This window comes from Anthonomus grandis, chromosome 22, assembly GCF_022605725.1.
Source record: "Anthonomus grandis grandis chromosome 22, icAntGran1.3, whole genome shotgun sequence".
NCBI classification, from domain to species: Eukaryota; Metazoa; Arthropoda; class Insecta; order Coleoptera; family Curculionidae; genus Anthonomus; species Anthonomus grandis.
The window spans coordinates 20,982,522-21,009,997 of record NC_065567.1 but is presented as its reverse complement, the minus strand read 5'-3'; the positions used below and the strand labels follow the sequence as shown (position 1 = coordinate 21,009,997).

Sequence of the window (27,476 nt, the reverse complement as noted above, 5' to 3'; positions counted from 1 at the left end):
AGGATGTGAAAGAGGCTAACGAAATATCAATAAAACCTTTATAAACTGACCTATTTTCAAAACATTTTGCATCATTGGTATCCTGTATTTATTATTTTTTCTTCATTAATTTAAAACACTTTTGATATATAATTACCTCGTTGTAAAAATATTGATTTCTTGACAACATTAGTTTGACGAATTTTTTTTATTTTTATTATTATAAACCTTAATCACATATCTTTTTGTGATACTTAGAGGCTGGAAGGCCCTTGCACATGCACTACCCCATATACTCAATCCGTACATCAAAACAGGTTTCACCAATAACTGATTTATAATTTTTTAAATGAATTTATAGAAAGAATTTCCCCTACCTGAATTTATAAATTATTTTTCAGATTTTTTCAACAACATACTGTACATAACTCCTAGATATTTGACAGACTCCACATTTACAATGTTCATGCATTGACATTCCTCCCGTCCGTTAAATCATGTAAATATTCATGAATCCTAATATCTGGCAATGGTACATACATCCTTTTTATTACTCACTGAAGTTCTGTACTATATAATCTGTAACATATATTATTGCATCTTCTGTACTCATCCCGGGACGAAAACCATATTAAGAACTTGACAAAATATGTTTGTTCCTTAAACATTTACCCAATCTTAATTAAGTAAATAATCAGTATTAGATGAATAAATTTACTGGAACATTCATACAGTATATATTGAGAACATTTCAGATATTCCTTGTTAAATCTCAAAGATAATAGTAGGAGCAAGTGACAGCAAAATAGACTTTTCTTTATTATTCCCATATGACTCTAGGATTAGGATACTCGATACGACAAAATAAAAACCCAAATAAAATTTTAAAAAGTTTTATTTCAGTAAAACATTTATAATATTTAACACCTTGTGTTTGTGCTCTTTGTTATATAATATAAACTAACCTACCTCCCGCACATAGGTTGTATTATTTATTAATTATATCGTTTTGATTTTGGTGTATAATGTTGATTTAAAAATTCGGTCGGCAGGTTAATTTAAATATTGGCTGTAATAAAACGGTATAAAAATTATTCTAAGTTATTTAAAAATTAGGAAATTATAGTATCGTCTTATGTAGGTCAGGTATTTTTGTAAGGAATCTTTTACAGCTTCAAATCGTATTTTAGTCCAAAGATAAAAAAAACGTAAAAAAATTCAAATAAATATTATTATAATTAAATGTCCTTGGATTAACATACGTTTACAATAAAATTATCTAATTCAGTCAATTAAAGTACAACCCTAGATAAATAACTGGATATAAAAAAAAACTTAACAATAACTAAGTACTTGCGTCTTTTAATAATATAAAATAAATTAAATTTCCATATATTGCTAGCTGGTCAAAACTTATTTGATATGCAATTGCCTCTTTGTTCTTTTGAAGAACTAAAATTTGAACAGCAATAATAATAATTATTTGGCACATAGAAAAACCTCTAGTCTTTGGGGTACACTTTCTATCCAGCTAGAAATACATACTTAGACCCTCCACTAATATTTACAATGTAATTCGGAAATATTCGTTTATGTGTTCATTCTTCTCTTAGACTTTCGTTGGTAGAAACTAAAAAGTTAGCATTCCCTACTAAATGTTTCATACTTTAATTCTTGTACTAAGTGTTCTATTTTGATTATAATAGTTAAGAAGATAATTATAACCAAAATGGGATACAGAGTACAGGGCAAATATGGTTTTTTTATATCATGAAATACTAGGGCTAAAAATAGGTCTGACAAACCTCTTATATGACCCCTCTAATGTCCCAAATTTTGTACACTTTTAATTAAGAAGCACAGGAAACTATTTTCGTAATGACTGCACAATAAGACATAGTCAAGGAGTTTTCTCATTGATTATCTATTTGCACATATGTATTTCTAAAACTTTCCCATATTAGGCAAAAAGATTTTTCTGAAATCTTGTTATAACAGTACAAAATATTGATAAATAACAAAGGTTTTAAAGGCAAATATTTTAAGAGCGTATTTTTGCAGTTTAAAATAAGACTTTCTTTTCCTATAAATATGTGTCCTATAAGTGCACCCCCTCAGAGCTACAGCCCGCGTCAATTCCTTGAAGAAAATCCATTATTTGGAATACTGACTACAGTTATACGTTAAATCTTTTGGAAATTTTTAAGTCCTAATTGTCTAGGGTCTTTTTGATATTTTTGTTTCCAAAAATGGTGTAAACCCAATCTTAGGAAAGGATTTTGGGGGACTTACCCTTTTGATAGCCCATATCCTAAGTTTCCAATAAAAATTTTGAACATGTAGAACACCATCTAATTAGCCATGAAAAAATCTAAAATATCGTTTTTTGCATTTTTGTATAAAATTAATATATTTGACAAAAAATAAAACAATCACAGCCCACTTTGTTTTTTTCTAATTTAAAAGTTTAAGCGGGATAAATAATGCTCCCCTTTGGTTTATCAGCCATTTTCTCGAAAACGCTTAATTACAGTGAAAAAATGCAAGAGACAAAAATGTTATATTTTTTCATGGCTAACCAGATGGTGTTGCTAGATTTTTTAATTTCTTATTGATAGATAGATAAGATACGGATGCCATCAGAAGGGTAAGCTCCCCTGAATCCTCCCCTAAAATTGGATCTACACCATTTTTGGGACGGAGAATAAAAAGAGCAACCAAAAAAACGGGGACATGCAAATTTTCAGAAGAATTGATGCATAATTGTAGTTTTATTTTTAGTTTTATTTAGTAGTTTTTTTTTTTTTTTTTTTTTTTTTTTGGGTCGGTGGAGAAATTCTTTATGAACACTGGTTACGCGGCGCCGCCCCCAGTAGTGTGGGACTCAGTGTCGAGTCTGTTTCGTCCTATACCCACTAAAACTCCACCGCTGGGTGGTGCCTTGTGGCTCCCTACACTGTACTGTGTATAATTGTAGTTACGGTTCCAAATAATCGATTTTCTCCAAGCAATTTGCGCGAGCTGTAGGTCTGAGGGGCTGCATTTTAGGACACATGTTTATAGGAAAAAAATGTCTTATTTTAACTGCAGCAATATGTCCTTGAAATATTTGTACTGAATTTTGTAATACCCTGTATATAAAAGATAAGTAACAGTACTGTTCTCATAAAAAACTAAATAAATTTGATTTATAAAAAAATTAAACCGCCGATATAAACCCACTATCAGAGTTCTTTTTAATTTAAACACATATTACCTAAACTCATATTAACTGTGAAACACACAAAATCAGCCCCAATTTCCTAAAAAAACCACCAGCAAACAATAATATTTACACCCAGTATTGATTCCTCCTTAACATAATACTCTTGGAAGCCTGATCAGAAGAGTTATCAACACTACTCCAATCATCAGGCAGTTCATCTGTCACCCCATAAGGATAACCAGCATGAGGTGATGGTGCATCAAATTCGGTCATACCAAGAGGGGTGACCTTGCACTGGGGTGGAGCTGCAGGTGTCGGAGTTGTCATCCCTATAGATTTTACGGGGGAGGCTAATAACCTGTCTGGTGGTCTTGGCAATGGACCCATGGCCACCTCTTCTTTGTGAAGCGTATCCCGTTCCATTGATTTACATTTTATTATTATTATGATTACAATAGTTGTTAGCACTACCGCCAGCACTATTGTCACTAAAAGAACATTTATAAATTAGTAGATGTTAAATAGATACTTGAGTGATAAAATTGCTATTTGTTAAAAGCTAGTTGTTCCAGCTGAAATTCTGATGATTTCGATTGGAAACAACCTTCATAGAAAGATACTTTCCAACATAGGGGGTAAAGCATAGAAGAGACATCTAAGAACAGTAAATGCATTAATATTAATTAATTTAGTTTCTCATGAAGATCTTGGAGAGGATCATTGACAATTATAATAAAATACCATTAAATAGTGTCTCCATTTATAAAATAAGTTCCCTCTACAAGGTGCTCGATTCAAGGAAGCGAGGTACTATTTGTCAACAATTAATAATTGAGGGACTTAAAGTTGGAGAAATAAATTGATTTATAAAAGTGGCGAAAAGAAATTGCTGGAAATAATTTTTAAGCTTGCTTAATTTTTTTTATTGAATATAGGTGAAAAAAACTATTTCAGACGATCGCTTTATATCTTTTAGTTGGCGTTTCGATTTTTATGAGATCATCCTCAGAACCCTAAGAGATACACAAATAGGGATCTAGACATGAAAAGGATTTTCATGACTATAGAAAAATTTTCATTGGGTGACATTAAAAGAGGAGATTTTATAGGAATAGGTGGAAAAATCTTTTGAATATATTAATTAGCAACCATTTTACAAAAAATAATATTGGCGAAAATGATCTTTTTGTAGAGGTGTCATTGGTAAAAAGATATGTTACAGACGAAAATATTAAATGTTGGTTGTCTGCAAATGAACCAGGCAAGAAATGGAAGGAGTTATTCCTTCTTTTTAATGTCCATTATGGACAACTGGAAAAACGCATTTGAACATTACAACTTTAAAATCTATATTAAGTGTAAAATATAATTTGGACCTATTCATGTGCAATATTTCACGATATTTTCATAAATGATTCAAAGTATTCACTTGGATGAAAAAGATGACCGTAAAAGAAAATCGTATTTTTTTTTAATAAAAAATCTAATTTGATTAAAAATTATGATGTCCAAATTATAATTTTTTATAAATATTTTTATAGTTACCAATAAATAATAATAAATACTTTTTTGTACAAGTATATAAATGTATACAATAAAATAAATTGTAAATTTTATTTCATCATATTGGTCCCGCTTTGTTTCAAATAGAAATTCTATCTAGACAGCCAAATATAAAATGACACTTTTAATGAAATGATTGAAATTGAAAAACACCCAAATATCATAAGTAAAAAACAGAACGTTAGAAATCTAAATAATGCCTATTTCAACTTAAAAAAAACTAGAAACACCTTTTATACATAGCATAAGATTGTACACTATGTGAGTCCCCAAATATATTGATCCTAACAATTTATAAAAACATACAGCTTATGAATGTTTCATTTTTTTTTCCTCTATAAAGAATCTATAAGTAAATTAGCTGTTTAAAAGACGATTGTCTCACAACTATTGTCCAAATTCATCTTCGAAGGTAGATGGTTAAGAAAAAACTCTAAATCATGAAAATCTTCCATTCTACTTATTATGGTTTTACCCTATTATAATTGCTAACGAAGATGATCGACGATATATGAAAGTGTATATGCAGTCTTTTGATTTTGATAGAATGTTTTTCATATTATCTGTTTTTAAATTTAAAAAGTTTAGAAATTGTGTTAAATGCTAGTTTTTTATAAATTTTAGTTGCGATTTACATTTTAATAATTAATTCTTTAAAATAATTAATTTTACGCAAAATACTAAAAGTATGCCGGAAAATATAATTTTACAAGTGATTTTCGTTTCGTGTTTTCCAGAATATGTCAATCTATAAAAATATATAAATCGATCGTCTGAAGTAGTTATTATTTACCTATAATATTCAAGAAAAAAATTAAGCAAGCTTATACACTCTGGTTACGAGAAATGTTTTACAAATAATTTTTAAGTTCCTAGCTGTACCACTGTGTAATGAAAGACCGCGTTTTTTTTTAATCCTCATGAAAAAAAAATTGAATTTTAGAATTAAAATAAATTGAACAAATCAGAAGTTGGGCGGTATTCAAAACTGTGGCGTGCGCATATCCGGTGCAAACAATCATTAATTAATTTGAAGCATGTTCATCCTGATAAATCAATTCCATTTCTTAATTATGATTTAGGTATATCATATTATACTGGAAAAAAGGGTTTGAGATAATGCCCTCTAGCAAGGACAACCAGAAAGATGTACAATTTTATCGAGATATTTTTTTAGTAACTTTTATAGAGCCGTGTAAATAAATTCTAAATTTTAGCACAATTAAGAACTTAAAAATAATTTCTGGTCATTTTTCGCTACTTATCAACCGATATTTCCCTTACCTCGCCACCCTTAATCAAACACATACCACTGTTGGATAGACCTTTGAGACAACAACACCAATAGTTAGTAAAAAAGTTATGCGTACCTATCACGTACATACCTATTAGCACATAATCTCTTGTAATATATGAATCGGTTATTAAAATGTCTAGTTCGTGTCCTAATGGATCGCTTGGTTCTGGTAAAGTAGATAAAATATCGTTAGTGTCTATCGAGGTTACTATAATATTTAGTTCTCCTGTTGCTGGTTGTACTAAACTGGCCACCAGACTAAATACTATTTTGTCTGTCAAGCCCTTAGGTGGCACCTCAATATCTTTTATGTCTAGATGTATAAGCCCTCCTTGAATTTCTTCATGAGTAAAAGTTTTTACTAAGGTGTCCAACACGTGGCGCTTTTCTCCTGAACTACGAATAATTTTTCGTATTTGGCAGAATGAAGGTAAGGCAATCACAGTGTATTTTGGGTTACTTCCGGTCAATTTTGCCAAAGGAGTGGCATCTAAATAGCTCTGCGTTAACTTGGTAATCTTTCCAGCTTTAACTGTGCAATCATGGATATGCATAAAAGGTTTAACCTCAACACATAGTTTTATATTTTTTTTGAATGTTAAGTTTCCTATAGCTAATTGACCAATTAGATTAAATGTATCATTTGAGGCTGTTGTATCAAACTGCAAGTACATGACATGATTTCTGTAGAGATCATCTTGACTAAAGGTTACAGTTTGGTTGTTGTCCTTATAAATAACTCCATGTTTAGGTCTTTTTGACACGTAATAACTGATTTTACTTTCATCTGTATTTGTTTCCACAAAAATATTTTGGTCATTAAGGAACCCTACGTTTGTGCCCTGCTTCACCTCAACAGGAAATCCAGCTTTAATACTAATATTGACCGGAATAACCATTATGTTAAAAAAAGTGAATTCTGGATGGAACTGTTCATCCCATATCCTTAAATGAAACGAATCTTTTAGCACAACACTTTCGTGAACATATATTAGCCTATTTTGGTCGACATCGTGCTGAGTAAAATGATTTACTGGTTCCAAATCTGGTAGTAATAACAATCTGCCGCTTGTTGGTCCAGCTACAACATCATATTTAAGTTCTTTTGGAGGAGTATCCGCATCTTCAGTGCACAACTCTTCTCTAGTGATTGTATGGTTCTCACCTTGAACCACTGAAAACTTAGGAGCTTGAGTGACTAGTTTAAACGGCTGATCGTTTACAGGAATAACAGTAATATTGGCTGTCAAGTTACAGAGCATGATGTAGTTTGGAATTAAGTATAAGGAAAGCTTGACGGTATCTGATAAGGTATCTGAATTGTCATGTTGATAGTAAACATTACCAGATTCCAGTTGTTGTTGGGTAAATGTCATTAGTCCACTATGGGGATCATCTTTTAAGAAAACCTTTCCATGACGAGGTATTTCTGCTGATACGTGTATAACTGGAGATCTCATACCCGCATGCATTTCAAGAAATTTGACTACTTCAGAGAGGTTCATATGAATTGACACTTTTTCACCCTCTTTGACCTCTATTTTTGGAATTTGTACGTAGGAGTCTAGGCCACCAGATGATACTGATATATCTATTCGGAAGATCTACAAAAAAAAGAGTTTTTAATAGTTCAGCTTAATTTATATGTATTTTACCTCATTTACAAGTGTAGGTGCTAAATAAGAGTTAACAGTAAATATAAATGAATCGTTGGCATATAAGTCGGAAAATGGATGTAAATGTTCGTAATAAATTGATTCGTTATCGATATCTTCCTGAGTAAAGTTCGATACAACACTGTTGTACTCCTTTTTTTTGGATTTCATCATTAGTCTGCCCAAGGTAGGTGGTTTGGTGATTTCATACAAAATCCTTCTGCCATCGGAGTTTTTTGTATGTAAATTTTCATTAGTTAATACTTTCTTCTGAAGTGGAAATATATGCAATGGCTTGTTCGTGAAAAGCTTCATTTGTACTTTTTTAGTTTTGATTTCAAAGAGGTAATCTTTTGTCGTATGTAAACCATCACTTATATTAAACAAGAAGCGTGCTCTTGAACCATCTAAAATAATCATGAGTGAGATATTTAAATATTTATATGAAAGTTGTTGTACGTACTATGATGCCTAAATATCACTAAACCATTGTTAATAAATTCTTGAGTAAAGTAATTAAATGCCTTATTTTCATCGGTTATTAAAGAAACATTTCCCCACCAACAGCTTTGAACGTGATATTTGAGCGTTTCTTTTGGAACGTCTTCATCGATGGCAGCTAGAATATTGATCAATAATTGCTTATGGGGAATTATTGGTCTTATATAAAACTTACCTAACATACTATTGGTTATTACTGCAGTTCCACCCTCCCACATCTCCAGGCCTGTATTATTAACTAACTTAGGGACATGATCATTGACAGGTACTACTTTAACAAATACTTTTATCGGTTCGCTTTTTCTTTCTCCTACCTGAGCAATAAAAGTGGCTGCATCTTTAATATTTTCCGAACCATCATGGACATACTCAACAGTTCCTGCGGTGAGGTTATAAGAATTGAATGATTTTGATTTGGAGCACTGCTTAAATATTTGAAGGCACCCGTGATTAAAGCTTTGTATCATCTTAAACGTGACACCTATAGAACGGTAGTATTCAGTTTCAACATATAAATAAACAGGCGAGAGTGTGATGGAACCTCCTTCATTAACGACAATGTCGTTACTACCCAAGTACCAATGTTCTGGAATAATCATTATTTCTAAACGAACGTTTGGCAACCACACTAGTCCATTTGTGACATTAAAACTTATGGTGTCTCTAGATTGGTTGACAGCCGCTTGAATATAAAGCACCCTATTTTCATTTATTAGCTCTTGTGTGAATGATGCCATATTTATTATTTCACTTCCATTTTTCGATTCTGATAGGATTGTCAAGTAGCCATATTGAGGCCTTTCATGGATGTGAAAGTTTATTATTGAGGGATGCACATTTGTTTGGATTACCTTGAAAATTCACTAATTACTTAAAGATACCAGACTTGTTGAAAGACTTACCTCTAAATTATCTTTAGTTATTAACGCACTAGTGGACTCTTCTACAGTTAGCTTCTTTAACCGCTTCAGTTGCAAAGGTTCCCAATAAGAAGATGGCAGAATTAGAACAGCTAGTTGTGCAACATTGAGAGCATCCTTACAAGTAACTTTAAGTCCAATTTCATCAGCGTTTCCTGTGGTAACATCATTGTGATACCTGACATTTTCTAAATTGACATCTTCTTGAGTAAAGTTATTTAAAAGTCCATTTTTAGAGTCAACAATTTTGCCAAACACTGGTGGCCTGGTAATATGATAAGTTACCTTTGAGTCAGTGGTATATAAGTTTGTTGAGTATTGCACATGATCTGTTGTTAAAATGATTGATTTTCCTGATTCTACAATGATCTTCTTGTTTACTTCAATATGAATAAATGGGCCGGAGGCTTGGATCTCTAGGATGCCATTTACGTGGAACTGACCATCTGTAACCCATAGACGTACTTTGGCGTATTCTGGTCCTTTGTGTTTGAATAGGATATTTCTTGTATCCAAGTCTTCTTGTGTGAATTCTGTTATATTTTTTGTTTGATTTCTCAAATTATAGAACTGCCCATTAGGGATTTCTCTGCAAGTATAAATAATTCCGGCAGGTGGAGTTCCTAGATCCATATCAACAAACTTAAGGTCTTTATCTGTTAAAAGTTTTTCTCCTCCTACTACTACTTGAAATACTTTATCTACTACTCTGATTGGAGCATGATCATTTTTTAAATGAACATTAATCTGCATCTGACCTACATATTGAAAAGTTTCATCAGTGTTTGATAAAGCCATAAACTTAAAACTGTCCTGTTCACTCTCTGACCCGTCATGTAAGTAGAACACTGAATTTTCATTAAGCTGCTGAACAGAAAAAGCTTTTGTGTGATTCCTTATCCTGTCATCAACGACAGTTTGTAAAATCCCATGTTGCGGGGGTGTAGTCACATTAAATATTAAATCCGACACAAAATTTGCATGTATATATAAATGGGATCTATCAATTACTGCCGACATTCCTTCGTCAACGTCTAGCTGCTTTATATTTACTTGAACTTTGAATTTATCCTCGTTCGAAGGGTAATATTTTATAGTTACGTTTGCCGTAACGTTTCCACATCCCGGGGATTTAACTGATAGAATTATTGAGTCGCTAACGTCTGAAAAGGCCTTTTGATACAATCTAAAAAATTCAATGGGATTTGTTTGATAACTGTTTAAGAAATATCATTAATCATCATCAATCATTACTTGGATAATTAAGTTATTTTTAAATTTATTTAAATGCACTTTCAACTCCAATATTGCTTACCTATAGCGTATATTTTCGGAAAGTACATCCTCTTGGGTAAAGTTATCAAAACATTTTATCCTATACTTAGAAACTGCTGAAAATAAATAACCATATTGCGGATATTTTAAGACTTGATACATAATGAAAGCGGATGATTTCGTTGGTCTGGTTTCAAATAACAAAGATTTTGTTGTTATAGGTGTCTCCCATGCGCTGTTCAGTTCCAGGATCTTAGAGGACACTTGGAGGAGCTTACACTCAACAAAGGTAAGTCGAAAAGTGTATAGCTGAGTCTTGTTTAATGCTGTTCTAAACTGAAACTCATCAAACTGTGGTTCTCCAATAGTGTGCCTGTATCTCACTTTATGCTGTTTCAAATCTGTACTTAGGAATACATCTGTAGGCTCCCACATGCTCATACTCTTAGTTGGCTCCCATATATTTGGACTTCTATCGACTTCAATCTCACCAAAAGACGGTTTTTTTATAATTTTAAATAGCACATTATAATCTGAGTTTGGAACGTTTGAAGTGTAACTTAGGTTATATGGAGTAATAATTTGGTAAGTTTGGTGTAGAAGCTGCAGTCCAGTGTTTTTATCTAGTCTCCATACTTGAGCAGTTACTGATACACGTACTTGGTATATAGGGCTTACCTCCACACCGTCTGAAACCTCTAAGGATACATATGAATCAGAAGCATCCGGCCCAGTATGTACAAAGAGGATTTTCTTTTTATTAACATCCTCTTGTGTAAATGAGTCTACTTTAGCACCAAGCTTACGAAGGTTTTCAAAATAACCCACGTCAGATTGGATGATTCTATATACAAGTTCTGATGGACTATTATCGGGATCATCCGTTTGGAATAGATCGGACGTTATCACCTTTTTTGCACCCTAAAACATTTCTTAATAAGAAAGTGATAAAGTTATGATTTTTTTGAACATAGTAAGTTTTATACGTATATTCAGGATGCTCGTTTTAAGTGATACCATTATGACTATCGCGAAAGTCAATTGCGCTTATAGAGTTGCCATATTTTTATTTGTGTCTGGTATACAGGGGAAAACTGTGTATCAAAAATAAATGGCAATTGAATAGACATTGTATCTCTTACAATTACCGAGATAGCTATAGAGGTATTACTTAAAACGGACACTCTATATAACTTACCTTTTTGGCTAATCATGCTCAACAAAAAATAAAAATGCGTCATCGGCAGACAACTAATTCTCTAAAGAATGAAATAAGGTCTGAGTTAATAAATTATTAAAGCATATGCGGATCATTGATTATTTTAACATAAGAGTTATATAAAATGAGCAGCTTCATTCAGAAAACAATCATGCTATATAGGATATTGTTGGTATTTACCTGGACCACTCGTAATACTTTTGTCTCTGATAAGTCAAAGACAGGAGCATCATTTTTGGGAACAATATTTACAATAAGTGAAAACCTAAAATGTTTATTGTTTTACCTTTGTAAACCAGCTTAGAACAAGATTTCTTACCTAAAAGTACCCTGTAAATATACTGGTAGTGTAAAAGACTGGGCAGCAGAAAATGCCACAGACAAAGCAATATTGTCCCTTTTAATCTCTGATCCATCATGGACATAATGAACTTTATCTCTTGCTACATCTAAGAGGGAAAAACTTTGCCTTTGGGGCCAGCCATCAACTGTTACAGCCCCATGTTCTGGGCTTTGTTCCACCGTGAAACTCACACCAGCATCCTTTATACCATATTTTTTATAATCTAACACTAAATGCAGATTGGTTGTGGTGATGATTTCGCTGCCTCCTTCAAGAACCTAAAAATTACACAATATTAAATGATGAGACATTGTATATTTCTCATAATCTACCTCCAAAGGCTCCACACTTAAAAGTTCCAGTTCTGTTGCTAAACTAGCAGGTCTTGAATAAACGGAGTATCCTTCAGTATAATTTCTTTGCACGCAAGTTGTATCAATGTTATTAGGACACCTACACTGAAATGAATCTAGGCCTCGTTGAACGCAAGTTGCTCCTTCTTGGCACGGATGTCTTAGGCAAGGATAATTCCATACACAGCTGGGAAGTAAACCATCTGAGGACTACAAAGGCAAAAACATATATTATAAGTATATTGCATATACAGCGCAATCATTTAAAATTCAGTTTTTTTTTTAATTTTTCGGACACGTAGAGGTACCTCACCTAGAAATTATGCGTCAAATTTTTTTTTTAAATAGAATACCCTGTAGATCATAAGATTTTATTATTTTATATTCTGAATACTTTTTGTATAGCATACCATATGCCTAAAATCAGCGGTTTGTCAAATTTGACGTAATAGTCTTATGAAACATACGACATTAAAAAATAAAAATATATACAATATTTATTGCAACTGATGTTTAGTTTGTTGACCATTTACTTCAATAAATTTTTGAAGTCGGCAAATAACTTTCAATTGCACATTTTCAATCACTTGCGGATCGATTAGTCTAATTTTTTGTCGAATTCTTTTCTTTAAATCATCAACATTATTTGGTCTATTTACATAAACTTTGGACTTCAAATAGCCCCCTAAGAAAAAATCTTATGGGGTTATATCCGGTGATCTTGGTGGCCACTCAATCAAAACCTTAAGCACCCGGTCTCCAAAACCAATCATCATGAATATTTCAATTCATTCTTTTCCAGACAAATGCATTTTATTAAAAAAAGATGCGTAAAATGACAACTAATATGACAATTATAGTCACAAATGCGTGCCAAACCGTTATCCAGTAGGTTCTAAAATTGGAAACTGTTCGAAAATAATAAGGTCTACTTACTTTCTAAGAAATCACATAAAATGTTGGCGTTAGTTCTTACTCAAGAAATTTTCATTGCAAAGGATGTCCTGAATCAAATGAACAACAAATTAAACATTTAATAAATTTTGATGTTTTAATTTTATATGTTTCGTTAGTCTATTACGTCGTATTTAACAAACCATTGACTTTAGGCATATGGTATGCTATACAAAAAGTATTCAGAATATATAATAAAATTGTAAAACGTCATAATATACAGGGTGTGAATTTTTTGATTTCAAAAAACGCACAAGTGCCAATACTAATCGATGTGTCCAAACAATAAAAGAAGAAAAAAATACCTGAATTTTAAATGACTTTGTTCCTTTGATAATCAGAGGTATTTTGTTAAAATTGTAAGGATCAAGATAATCTATGAAATTGAAAGTAAGTAGAGGCTACAATAGTTTTATTACAAAATGATTCACTATGGTATAAGTTTTTTAAAGCAAATTGTATTGTTTCCAATAAGTCTCTTCAGACATAGGAGCAGATTTCTATGTAGGAGCTGCATGCTGATGAAAGTTCGGTTTAATATTTTTGACCAGTCACACGTAATTACTTATTAATTACTTACTGTAAGTTAATTATAATAGTGAATTCTTTTCTTAACATAATGCAGTTTGATTCATAATTTTATCTTAATTAGTTTATGAGATAATTAAGTTTTTGTGCCAGTAGGTCGGGAAGAGTGTCAATCATTCGTTCAAGTCGTTCTGGAAAATTGGTTTTACCGATTTTTCTGAAATTTTCAGGAAGGAAAGGGTCCTGAGATGTAACAGCTCTGAAAGGGCGCTTTTTAAAATTGATTGAAATTCTTAGGTTTATGAGTGAAGAACTTTTTTGCAGTACTTAAACAGGCCTGGGGAGTAAACCATTGAACATTTAACGCACAAAAAAAATTCCTGAAGTATATGCGAGGCTTGGTTTGGAAATATTAAGTAAAGGATTTAGGAATAGTTCTCATGAACCTAGTCCCACATTACAATTGTGTGCCTTAGTAAAGATCCTTAGAAGATATTATCACAGATATTAAACTTTTAAAAGATATTAATTTTTTATCACATATATTAAACGATAATTTAACAATTCACTCTTTGAACCAGTATCAGTTAAACTTACTTGAGCATCTGGAAGTCCTGTTCTGGCATCAGCAATATGTAAGTTTTGCATACAGCCTTTAAAACCGAGATCACAAGCAGTTCCACAACCCTTCTGGGTTGCTCTGAACTTTTTTCCAGCTTCTAAGCCGCCAATGTAGGAGATATCTGAAAGTTGAACCAAGGAAGCGTGGACGTTTTTGGCATATTCCAGATGCTCATTCAGAGAGAGTTCTACAGTTGTTGAAGTTAGGCGAAAACCGATCTAAAAGATAATAATGTTAATGTGTCCTTGGTACAGGAACTCTGGAAGTCATACTCTGTTCCACTTGCCATCGGCCACTGGTCTCTGGGTTATGTGAACTTTCACTGCTTTATCCCCAGCTTTTACAGTAGCAGAGAGGTTATAGTTTGAAATTTCTAACATTAGGAAGTCATGTCTTGTCGTTCCGGGGTTGTAGAATATTAGGCCGTCACTAACCTGGAACACTTGATTTACAGAAGTTTTTTTTAGTATAATGTAGGCCTTACCATAGTTTTAAGTTCCATTCTTATACTAAAATCTTTGAATTTTGTTTTTTGAGGTATCACCAAAAAAGCATCATCCTCAACGAAACTGATTGGCTGCTCTAGAGAAGCTTCAAATTCAGCAGCACAGTTCCAAGTAATGGCTTCAACTATCGCTTTTGATTCACGCTGCCTCGCTGTTTCCAATACTGGAAGATCGTTGTATTTGAGCTAAAACGGGGTTTTCTTTAAATATTTATGAGTGTATAAAAAGTGTAGCTGTATACCCCTGAAAGGCAACCTCGGAAGGTTTTGATATGTCCGAAAAACAAATCGGTGTTATTTTTATTTCGATGGTCTCCTACGAATATCCCATAGTGTATATTTAGCTCGAAGTGTTTTCCTGGAATTTTGGTGCTAAAATGGAAACACTATATCAGAAAATTTAATACGCAAATATAGATCGACAATTTTTCATTAATAGCGAGTTTTCTTGCTTTTAAATCCAGGTCTCGGCCTTCAGCCGATCCTGTCCCATTTCTAACTTCTGGCCTACAAAATTGCCTTCTATCCCCTTATTTAGAATAAATATCAATTCAAAGCCGAATTTACATTTCCCAAATCCGGAGTTATAGGGCTTGTGGCCTAAATAGCTGAAAAAAAATCCGCTATAAAGATGCCCCCCTAAAAAACAGCAAATAAATCTGGCTTTGCAGCGGGTGCTTTGTTTTATTAGCTGTTTATCCTGCAATTTAGTGGCCTGCCACATCCTTACCCTAAATATAAGCATATCGAAGTTTTTTTTGAGCTGAACAACACAACTTTCTGAAGATCTACATAGTAATTTAGAAATTAAACGGTGATATAGAGTAACCAGAGAAAAGTTCAATTTTCATTTTATGTCGCCATCTCATTCCGATATATCATAAGGAGTGTCAATAAAAGATTTTTTTTTCGGTATAATTATTCAAGCTATGAACAACATTCAGAAAATCCAGACACTAATTTAGCACTGGAACGTCCACTCTGATAAAGTAAACCATTATGAGCTATAAGGGAAAAATAGAGCCTGGGTTCAAGGCAAATTACTTTGAAACGTAATTATTCTTATTTTATGTTTGTCTCTCCTTTTTGTCGAAACCTTTTTTGGACGTCTGTTTGTTTACTTTAATATCGTATATTAAATTTCCATTCCCTAGTCCCTATCTCTTACTCTCTTAAACTTTATAAAGAAACTTCAATTTTGTTTCCATTTGAAAAAATGTGAAAATATAAGTAAATATGAAGGTTTCAGTTTAATCTAGAGCCTTATTTCTTATAATAACTGACAAATAAGGCAATCGAATGTCAAGGCAATTTAGATAGTAATCGTAAAATCACATGCAGTAGATTCCGGAAAAATGTCAAAAAATCGACCATCATTGGACATTACCAGATCCAATAATCGTTAAAATCCATAATAAAATGATGCACATGAACTCAGTAATAAGTAACTGTGTCGTTATATTGTGCCCTCGAGGTTAATTTTGAACACTCTCATAGGATATTTTTATCGCACCGCCCTCCAAAAAGATCATTAACTGATTTATCCATAGGAACATCCACGTGAACACAAGGCCATTTGCTATGTATGTATTTTCTCTCGAAAATTTTTTTTGGGTATTATTGTGGGGATCTTTAATCAATGCCGTGTGTCAAACAATATAATTGTTTTCGAAAGTCGTTTGCATATTTTCATTAAACCCGTTCTTCTGATTAAAATTGGCAATTAAGTTAATCAAAAACAATCAGGAATATCGGTAGCTGACCGCCAGTGTTTCTAATTAATAAACCCCAAGCATAATTTATCGTCAGAGTCAAAAACAAAATTTCAATTTTAACGAAACAGACAAACCGAAAAAAAAAAATTCTACCGGATATTGAAAATCATAAATCAGGTACGTCAATTGCATAAAGCTGCAGCTGCAGTTTTATTTTTATATAAGAGAATCGATTGTGGCACATTTGTCGGCGAAATATCGGTAGAAGTTGGTATAGGCGGTTTTGATATTAATTTTTTTTGTCACCGGCCGTACTGGATGCCACGAGATTAAATTTTATAAGAAATTAAGAGGCGCTCGTTTTCCAATCGAACAGTTGCTTTTTTATGTAAAAAAGCACATTTTTCAATTTTAGTTTTAATATAATCTGAACCCCTCTTAATGAAAAACTGGATTTCCAAATTTTTTTTTTGTGTATTTTCACTAATTAAAATTTATTGCATGTTAATATATTTCTGTAGGGCGTTCCAGAATCACACATGTTATTGAAATGAAGCATTTGAAATTAACATGTTTAGAATTTTTTATTATTGATTAATCATACAGGTCTTTATTTTTGCATAAATAAAAATCCACTGTAGCTTCATCATTAGTAACTATTATTTTCTTAAATTTTTTCGGCATAATACACTAGAACAACAAAAATTTGAAGCGTATCTACAAAAATTCAATTCCAGAGTGGGACTGGAATATTTAAATACTTTTTGCCCTTGTAAAAAATCACCCTATAGATTTCATTTTGGTATTTGTTTAAATCGTGTGTAAAGCTACATTAAATTATAAAGAAAAAAAGATTGAAAAATTATTTAATTTAATTTAATAAGCTTCATTTCCAACAGGTAATAAATACCCAGTTACAAGAAAATCAATTAAATATTAAGTACAAATGCATAAACTGTATTAGATCCATGCAACTAAACTATAAAAGAATTGCTATACAATAAAAAAAATAGTGAGGTTAAGAAAATAATAAAAAAATCAACACTAAATTAGGATAAGAATCAAGAATTAATTAAAATCAAAAAAGCTGAAAAAAAATGAGTAAATAAATGTATTCAAATCATTTCGCAAGCAAAAAGTGTTTTTTAATTATCTAAATTGTTTTCATCATTCTTTGCTCTTATTTCATTAAATTTAGATTATTTTAATGAATTGTGTTTTAAGTTAAATTCATTTTTTTTAAAGTATTAAACAGTGTGTAAATCAAAGAATGCCACCGTTTTCAAACGCTAAATATGCAAATATTATTTTTGTTACGAATATTGTGACGGAATATAATATGGCGTTTTCCAGGATGAAAAATACCAAATCACCAAACTTTTGCTAAAGTTTTTAATTATTCAAGAGAAAACGGTCCGTTATCCTCTACTGATATTTACATTGAGAGAACTCCAAATAAAGAACATTTGCAAGAAAACGTTTTTGGACATGTGCATGAAAATCCTGTGTTAAAAGTGTTAGAAGAACAGGTGCTCAATTAAGATTACCACCAACAAGTGTATGGCGTGTGCTTCACTAAGCAAATGTATACCCGTATTACATCTAATAGGCACAAAGATTACAAAAGTTGTTTTTTTACAATGGATACAAATATATAGATATAGCATATAGAAAGACACTTGTTCGAATTTTGTTAACTGGTGAGGCTCAATTTACGCGAGATGTTGTTTTTAATACACAAAATTCCCATCGAAAAATCACATTTTATTAGGCAGGGTTATTTCCAACAAAAACTTTCAATCAATGTTTGGCGTGGCCCTATTAATAATTATTTAATCGGCCCTATATGTATTTCAGCAACACTTAGTGCTGTTTATTTGAGCTTTTTACGAAATCTTTTGTCTGGTTTTCTGCTAGCACCATATAAATTTACGAGGAATGTACTTCCAGCATAATGGTGCTCCAGCACATTTTGGTATATCCAGACAATTATTTTTCAAATCGTTGAATTGGCCGGTTTCTTGATCGCCTGATTTAAACCCAGTAGACTATTTGTTGTAGAGTTATTTAAAAGAAAATGATTATAATGTTCTAATGGAAAACATACAGGAGCAATTAATTGACTGTGTTAATACCTATTGCGCTGAAGTTATTCTTAACCCTTTTGTTAAGATCCATTTTAAATTGCATAGACGTGCTGAAAAATATACAAATATTGGTGGAACATATTTTAAAAATTTACAATTACAAATTGTTAATGGCTTTTACTCCTATTGTATTCGTATTATTTATTTTATTTGTAAGTTTAAGTAAGTTTGTTTTTATTTATAGTTTTTATTTACCAACTTCTATGGGCGTACCAAATTATGTTCTTTATCTTATTTTGTATTAACGAAACTACAGAGGTTTTTTATTAATGCAAGAATCAAAACACACCTTTCAAAAAAATGTTCATTAAAACGAGGAACATCCCATAGGCCGTTTGACATTTATTATCATTTATTTCAATGTAGGCTATCCTTTAAATTACTTATAACTGGTTCTAGAGATTCTAAGCTTTTCTTAATAACAACTTTTCAAATATTTAGGTTTCTACTAATTTACGAATAAAAGTGCAAATTATTAGATAACATTTTGCTTTATAGGACCTATTCTAAGTATTTTATTTATTTACTGCATTGCCATTTTAAAATAAATAGACTATGTATAGTATACATATATGTAAAAATAATAATATTTTTATCATAATTTGTGGAATGATAAGGAACACCGCTTCTTTTATCAGGAACATTTAATTATATAAGATTTAAAAGATCGGGGCAACCAATTAGTCCATTTATAATTTTTTTGTACGAAAGTTTTACCCTTCTCCTTTGCAAAGTGTCGACATTAAGTACTGATCTTAATCTTGAATAATTTTGAATAATTGATAAAAAACCGATTTTATTAAAAAACCTTTTATACTCTGTATCTAGAAAACGAAGCAAGTTAGGACATACGTTTATATGAAAAAAAGTTCTTATTTTTGGCTGGTAAATACGCCCTTGAAATCTTTGCACTCAATTTTTAATCACCCTGTAGAACTAGGGTTTCAGATATTGGAGCAGTACCTAAGAACACTCCAAACAAGTGGTTCTTCTTCTTCAGGTACCTAGCCATTTCACATGTTGACAAGCATGTTGTCAAGTATAACTTATTGATATCTTCTTCTACTCCGTTAGGGGCTTCGTTGAATTTTTTTTTTCAGAATATAAGATGAATATCAAAGGCAAGAGGCACATCCGTATCTGACCATACGTTGTATTTTCACCTGTTCCCTTCGATCTCTATCAAGTCTCAAGCATGCTGTCTGATTCCAGTAGAGATTTAAAAATTAATCTGACATCTTTATCGTCCAAGCCGGCCTCTTCCAGGATGTTGATCATTTTCTGATAATTAACATGATCAAATGCTTTTTCATATTCAATTAGACACGCGTATACATCACAGTAGAGACGTCTCTGCATCTCTGAATTAGGATTTGAACTCCAAAGAGTGTCTCTCTGGTTTTGAATGCATTTATAGAACCAAATTAGTTTTCAGGTATCTGTTCTTCGTATTTGCTGTAAATTCTTCGCTTCGTCATTACTTTTACGTGTTCTTCTCTGTTTCATTAGATTTAAAACTTCACAGGTCATCTACGATTTCTTTCTGGTTTTAAAAGTCTTTCTTTGTTGAATCTATTATCTTCGTGAATTCGTTAATCTTCGCCTACATGTCATTCACCTCTTTTTCCAAATTTATCTATCCGAAATGTCCACCCCAGGATAAGTTGACTGCATCATCAACTGTTTGTAACTATCAACAACAGGGTGTTTCAGAACTATGGAATCAAACTGTTAGGGGTTGTTCAGTGCAACAGTAGAATCCATTTGAGTATAGGAACCCATGTCCGGAAATGTGTCACTACGCCACTACGGCCCTAAGACGCGTTTAAATTTAGAAAAAATATTAATTACCTAAATAGGATCTGATGCATTGTATATGATACCATCACAACAGTTATTGTTCAAAATGTCTTCCTCCAACCTCAATACACCGATTTAAACGCACATGATTTTGGCGGACTACACTAAAAATTTGATCCTCGTTTTGAATGATTTCAAATGCTGCTGTTATTCGTCCAATTAAGTCTAGCTCTGATTCTACTGGAGTTTCGTAGACTAAAGACTTTACATGTCCCCACAAGAAAAAATCGAGCGACGTTAAATCGGGTGACCTAGGAGGCCAAGAAACTGCTCCACCTCTGGCAATCCAACGGTGCCCAAACCGCTGAGCCAAATACTCGCGTACTTGTACAGCAAAGTGAGCCGGCGCTCCATCATGCTGAAACCACATTTACTGTCTAACGTTTAGTGGAACATTTTCAAGGAGTTCTGGGAGATCTTCCTCCAAGAAACGCAGATAAATAGGTCCTGTTAACCGTTCCGGTAGCAGGTATGGCCCAATTAAATAATTATCAACAATGCCTGCCCATACGTTGACAGACAAACGATTCTGATGTTTTCTTGAAAAAATTGCATAAGGATTTTCTTCGTCCCAAACATGGCTATTCCTACTATTAAAAATACCGTCTCTTGTGAAAGACATACCTTGAACTTTCTGGAAGTGGTAAGGATCCTGTCCATCTTAATTGCACAAGAAAATTTTTTTGTCGTAAAAATCGAAAATTCTTTTGCAGATCTAATTAGGAAACCGAGTATCCTAAAAGAGCGAGAAAGTTTGACAAAGAAGAGCATTTGACATATGTTTTTTAAATGACAGGTTTTTATCCAATGTAATACCAAAGTTTAATTTCACTAACTACTTTCAAATCAATTTGATCAATGAAATAATTGCCCATGGCAAATGATATTTGAGACAGAGATTATGAAGGTCTATATGATTTATTTCACAACTTGCATTAAAGCTATTTTTCTTCTTGAAGAAGCATGACACCAGCTATTGTTGTCGAAACAATTTTACATCGTCCGCAAACATCAGAATTTAATAGTGTTTTAAAAATTTAGATAGTCTGTCAAAATGTTCTTATAACATCAATAATTTTTTATTTTTCATTTTAATGTGAAAAGAGATAAAAGCGCAGAGGAAAAGAGATATCGTTTATACTTTGCAAGAACGATATTAAGCTTTTTTTTGGTTAAAATGTACGATTGCATGTGAAGTGATAGATTTTAAAGTAATAGATACCTAACGCTTTGCTCTACACTAATTAAACCCAAAAAAAAAACAAGAAACTCAAGGAAAAAAAAGTCCAAAGATACCAAGAAAAATTAAGGAAACTTCAAAGATAACTAGCCAAGGCAAATACCAGCAAAATCCAAGACGACACCAGGTACCCTCGGAAATTCAAATTCAATGAAGTGGTAACATTTTGCTACTTTTTCAGTTGTTTGAATTATCCTTATGTTTCCTAAAATTTTCTTGCGTTTTTAAATATTTTCTTACATTTCTTGAAATTTTTTGACGTACTTGGATTTCCTTGGCTTTTATTAAAACATTTTCTTTTTATGAGATTATAGTGGTATATTCAGAAATCAGCAGAAAAGAAACTAATATTAAAACCGCAAGAACTTGTAATTTCCAATGTTCTTAATATTTTTGTTGAGAAAAACCAATAAATTTGAGGAATGACAAGCAAAACCGAACAAATAATGTACCTTTCACATTGAGAAATAAAATGTATATGACACTACAGTAGCATTTTTAAAATACCACAATATTTTTTAAGTAAACTCAGGCGAATTCGCAACTTGAATGTCATAAAAAAATATTCCGCTTGCAAATGCCCGTAAGTAACAAAAATCCCTGAAATTCATGTTCTTGAGTAAAAATCCATTTAATATTTTTCAGCTTTCACCCACCACCAGAAGTTCAAAAAAATTAAACTGCCTGTAAGAATTAAAAAAATTTGTAGGACTTTTTTAAATAATAAAATCTGGAGAGAGAAAAAAAACTTAAGAATGAATTTATTATACTGCTTAATAAAAGATTTATTACCGTTTTATAATATGTGCCATTAAAAAGTCATATATGCAAAAGCCCCTTCGAAACTTTTCTTTTATCACCGTGTAACATTCAAAAATCCACGGTTTCTTGCATAAAACTATCGATTCCAGAACTATTTTAAAGCCCGCAGTCAATTTCACGAGCAGTTTATGTACCTCCTTTTAAATTTATAACATACTTCAGGTGACACTCCCCCTACTTACATCTGTTTGGGAGTCGATGAAGGGGATTCTTTCCTGGAAAACTTACTCGAATACAAGACGTCCTCTCTCTCCACAGGCAAATGACTGATAAATCTTTGAGACGAACCATGCATCCCACAAAAAACGATTAAAAATTCATTTAGAGAGCTGGTGCTTTATGCAGATGTTGTTTTTTTCGTCGGTTTTCAGACAGCGACAAATTCGGTATGACACTTTTATGGATAAAAGGTTTTTTTTTAAGGGCTGATCCTAAAAGGGTCGTGCATTATTCTTGAATTATCAAGTTTGACCTTAATGTAAACAAATCTTTCGTCATTTTATTTATTCAGTTAATGGGCCGGTTTAGGTGGAGGTGATAATTAATATTGAATAAATGCTAATTGGGATTTTTTCCATTCTATTCTTTTACACCAAATGTCAGTTTAAGGGTTTATTTATCATTGAATTCCTCATAATCTTCTTCCAAAGGTGGAGGTTTTTTTAATTTTTGGACTTCAAGAGTTCCATATAACATGCTTGCAATTTTTCCAGAATTTGATGAAAATTATTACTTTCATAGGAATTTGGCCGATTTTTTACGCGTCTAAAATGCCATATCTTAAAATCTTTAATTTCCTTTGCTCTATCATTTTCCATTTTTAATAAAGTTGTTCATTTTTTGAACTCCAGGCATTTTCCAATGAGGCCAAAACTCAAATTGCATTTTTTTATCAATTCAGATATTATCTTCAATGTTAACAAGATCGAATCTATCAAACTTAAGGAATCACATCCTTCTGATGAAAATTAAATATATTAACATATCACAATGGCAATAATTCATAAAAAATATTATTTTCACAGCAATTTTGTTGATTTTTTTATGCTATCAAAAATGGCACATTTTGAAGTCTTTGATGTCTTTTCTATCATTTTCCAGAATTTCAAGTTCTTAATTTTTCAAATTTCATGTATTTTCCAATGAAGCCACAGCTGAAATTAAATTTTTAAATAAATGCAAGCATTACCTTCAATATTAGCACAATTAGATCTGACAAACTTAAAAAATCACGACCTCCTGAATGGATGAAAATTAGATTCATAAAAATATATCAATGGTTTTAATACTTCATGAAAATTATTATTTCTATAGAAATTTTGCTAATTTTTTATTCTATCAAAAATGCCATATTTTGAAATCTTTGGATTCCTCTTTATCATTTTCAAGAATTTCAAGTTCTTAATTTTTCGAATTTCAGGCATTTTCTTCAATATTAGCAAGATCATATCGGAGAAAATTAAAGAACCACAACCTTCTGAATGCATAAAAATTAGATTCATTAAAATATATAAATGGTTGCAATATTTCATACAAATTATTATTATTATAGTAATTTTGACGATTTTTAACGCGAAATGTCGCTATCAAAAATATCATATCTCTACCTTCTTAGTTTTTTCAATTTCCAGAGTTGTTCCAGTCATTTTTTCGACCAAGCCACATTTGAAATTAGACTTTTCAAAGATCATTTTACGCCAGATATCGCTATCAAAATTGCAAAACCTACTTGCAGGGTGCTTTACTTTTACCCCTTTTCATTATTTTTTTTTATTATACAGAGTGTCTTGAAATTACATCGCAAAATTTTACCAGCCGCATCTTTGTCAAAAAATAAGACAAAAACTTCATACACACAAATATTGAAAAGTGAATCGTTTTCATGTTACAAGGTATTTTACAATTCCTATTGAAGATGGTTTTTTGTTAATATTTTCGAAACGCCTGGTCGTTATTTTTCGAAATTTTTATCGTATAACATCTTATGCTACAATATATACAGAGTCATTTAAAATTAGTGATAATTATTTGGATAGTAAAATTAAAAAGAACCAACATTTTTACATAAAAAAGGTACTTTTGTATTATTTTTTTTTGTTTGTTTTGTTTATTTTCAGTTTTTTTTCTTAGCTAAATGTTTAAATTTTTCTCAATTATTTATACATTATTTACAATTTTGAAATAAAATTTAAACAAAGAAAACAGGTTTTGATCTTAAAATTAAGTATTTGTAATAGTCTTATGTCATGTTTATACCTGATGATTTGTGACATACCCTTTAATTTTATTAAACGTGATTAAAAATACTTTATGAGTGTAGGTTGCAAAACATTTATCTGATTATTTCAAAAACGGGCGCTCCTATCGAAATAAGACAAGAGCACCTTTTTTAATTAAAAATATTGATCTTCAATAGGAATTATAAAACATCTTGTAACATGAAAACGATTCACTTTTCAAGATTCCTGTATATGAAGTTTTTGTCTTATTTTTTGACAAAGATGCGGCCGGTAAAATATTGCGATGTAATTTCAGGACACCCTGTATATAAATGTATACCCCTAATTAAAGATCGTAAATATCCGTTCCTAGAACGTTTCTCTTTAAAATAAACCACACTGTATATCAATTAACTCTCCACTGATGTTGTCTTCAGTATGATGAGACCGACATGGTTAATTAAAAATAAAATGATGTTCAGTTATTACGAACGTCCGGATAAAACGAATCATATTTCTGTTGATTTTGATATCTTATATTTTCTCGTTTTAGACGTCTTTTAAGCTATCACAGTTTAAGTATATAGAAACAACTTTTTTTAATAAAAAGGGTTCGAGAACTGGAGTAAACATTAATTCAATAATTATTTCCTTGTCACATTAACGAATATTTTTCATTAAAGGAGAGTAAGAAGGAAAAATCTTGTATGTACCTTTATGTACCTTTTATCAACCCATTGTCCAATGGTACTGTAATAAATACATTTTTAGAGAATCGTCACTCGACGTTATATTTTCATTAAATTTTTAAATAAAAACTCATTATCGACGTGATTTAATTTGATCAAGTAAGAAATTGAAATATTACTTACTGAATCTTCCTAGCTTTGTCCACCAACATGGACAAATTCCCATCTCTCCTAGTGATTGTGACCTCATGCCACTTAAAATCGTTTAATTTGTTAGTACTATGCGATACTAACTCAGCTTCACCCGATCCCAAGTTGACCACCACTCTAATTCTTCCATTTTCGAGATCTACCTTGCAGTAGTCAGTTTCTCCAGCTACTAATAAGATCAAAGTGTCCGAGAGTCTTGTTCTGAACTTAAAGAAGATTTCCGTTGTGGTTTTTGATTCTTCTAGTGGTATGGAAATATAGCTGTTTCCGTAAAATGAGGCTGGAAAAAATATTTTCTCAATGAAAATACAATAGCTACATATGGCAACATTAACTGTGCTAACAAGTATATTTTCGTGCGTATGTCAAATGATCAAGTGTGGTCGTTGGTGGTTGACTTCGTTAGCACTGTTGCCACAGGTGATAATTTTGAAGGACATTAGGACATTAGCCTCACTTATTTCACAAGTTTTCAATTAAGTTAAAAAACACACAAATGAAGTATATTCTTCATTATATTTATATATCATTGAAGAATTTTGACAAATGACTGATTCATCATGGCAAATTGTTGGAACCATATGCAGAACCATCTTTAGTTTCCTTTTAATGTTAATTATAAATTTTTCATTAGCTAGCTATATGAAAAACAAGACGTTATTAAGTCACTGTAAAAAAAAAAACAATTTAATTGGCAGTTGGAAAAAATTTACAGCATAACTCTTCCTTATTGTCAACCATAATTGAAATCTCCTTGAGTTGTCAACTGAGTTTTTGGCACCTTCATAAAATTTTGATTATGACAAGTAAATAAATACATGTTTTTATTCCTAATGATAGAAATAAAATTAAGAAAGGAGCATTTTAGAAAAGTGCACGATAATGACAAAAAACTCCTCAACGTTCAACTGTCGTTTTGAAAATAACCATTTGGCACTTTTTTGAACATTTAACGTGTGGCAGACTACTTTAAAATAACAAATCACTACTTCTAGTTAATTCTTATACAACAAAGTTCCGACTCATTATACCGAAGTCCATCAAATAATAAAAGAAAGACATAAAATAAAAATATCATTCCCTTGTTAATTTGAGAAGCCATAAACATCTTCGACATTAACTGAAATTTAAGAGCCTTAGACTTCACGAATTAACTGAACTTCACAATTTATTTTAAAATAAACACGTAGGTATATAACTTTGTGTTGAAAAAAAATCCATACACTATATATTGTTAAGGGCGCAATGAAGCAACCTCCGCTTAATGTTTAAAATCCGCACTTGACCTTAATATTTACCACTTAACAATTTTATCCAGAACGTTGACTCCTCGTTTTCTTACATTCGCTGTAAAATTTAAAATTAACCTCTTGTTTGAAAAACGAGACACAAGAATAAATTCTGCAACTTTGTCAGCTATGAATAATAACCTTAAAAATAAAATGTTCACTTAAAAATACACGTACCTTGTTCAGCTTTTAACGATATAGGAAACAGGTAGAAAAGCAACACAGTCAGGAACAGACCAGAGCCCATTTCAAACAAAAAACCCACTTGTATATGAGAATTACATGTTTATCAATCGCACATGTTTAGGGCGATAGAAATAAATAGGTTAAAATTTCTGGACCCTTCATGGTCTTAAAGTAAACAGT

General features: G+C 31.7%; 1 protein-coding gene across 2 annotated transcripts; it reads right to left on the bottom strand.

The window, feature by feature from the left end:
- Window positions 1-856: 856 nt before the first annotated feature.
- Window positions 857-27,476, bottom strand: LOC126748749 (chondroitin sulfate proteoglycan 4). Of its 2 annotated transcripts, none has more exons than XM_050458176.1 (16): window positions 27,288-27,476; window positions 25,795-26,101; window positions 15,162-15,291; window positions 14,899-15,105; window positions 14,687-14,848; window positions 14,390-14,632; window positions 12,290-12,520; window positions 11,934-12,235; window positions 11,795-11,879; window positions 10,436-11,316; window positions 9,103-10,306; window positions 8,376-9,051; window positions 8,163-8,318; window positions 7,700-8,106; window positions 6,118-7,648; window positions 857-3,672 (listed from the first exon to the last, which is right to left on the bottom strand). In XM_050458176.1, exons 1-16 carry the CDS (start codon window positions 27,355-27,357, stop codon window positions 3,311-3,313), a joined length of 6,954 nt encoding a protein of 2,317 aa, XP_050314133.1. In that variant the 5' UTR covers window positions 27,358-27,476; the 3' UTR covers window positions 857-3,310. The 2 variants fall into 2 exon arrangements, with proteins under 2 accessions (XP_050314133.1, XP_050314134.1); XM_050458177.1 differs by having other exon boundaries at window positions 6,133-7,648.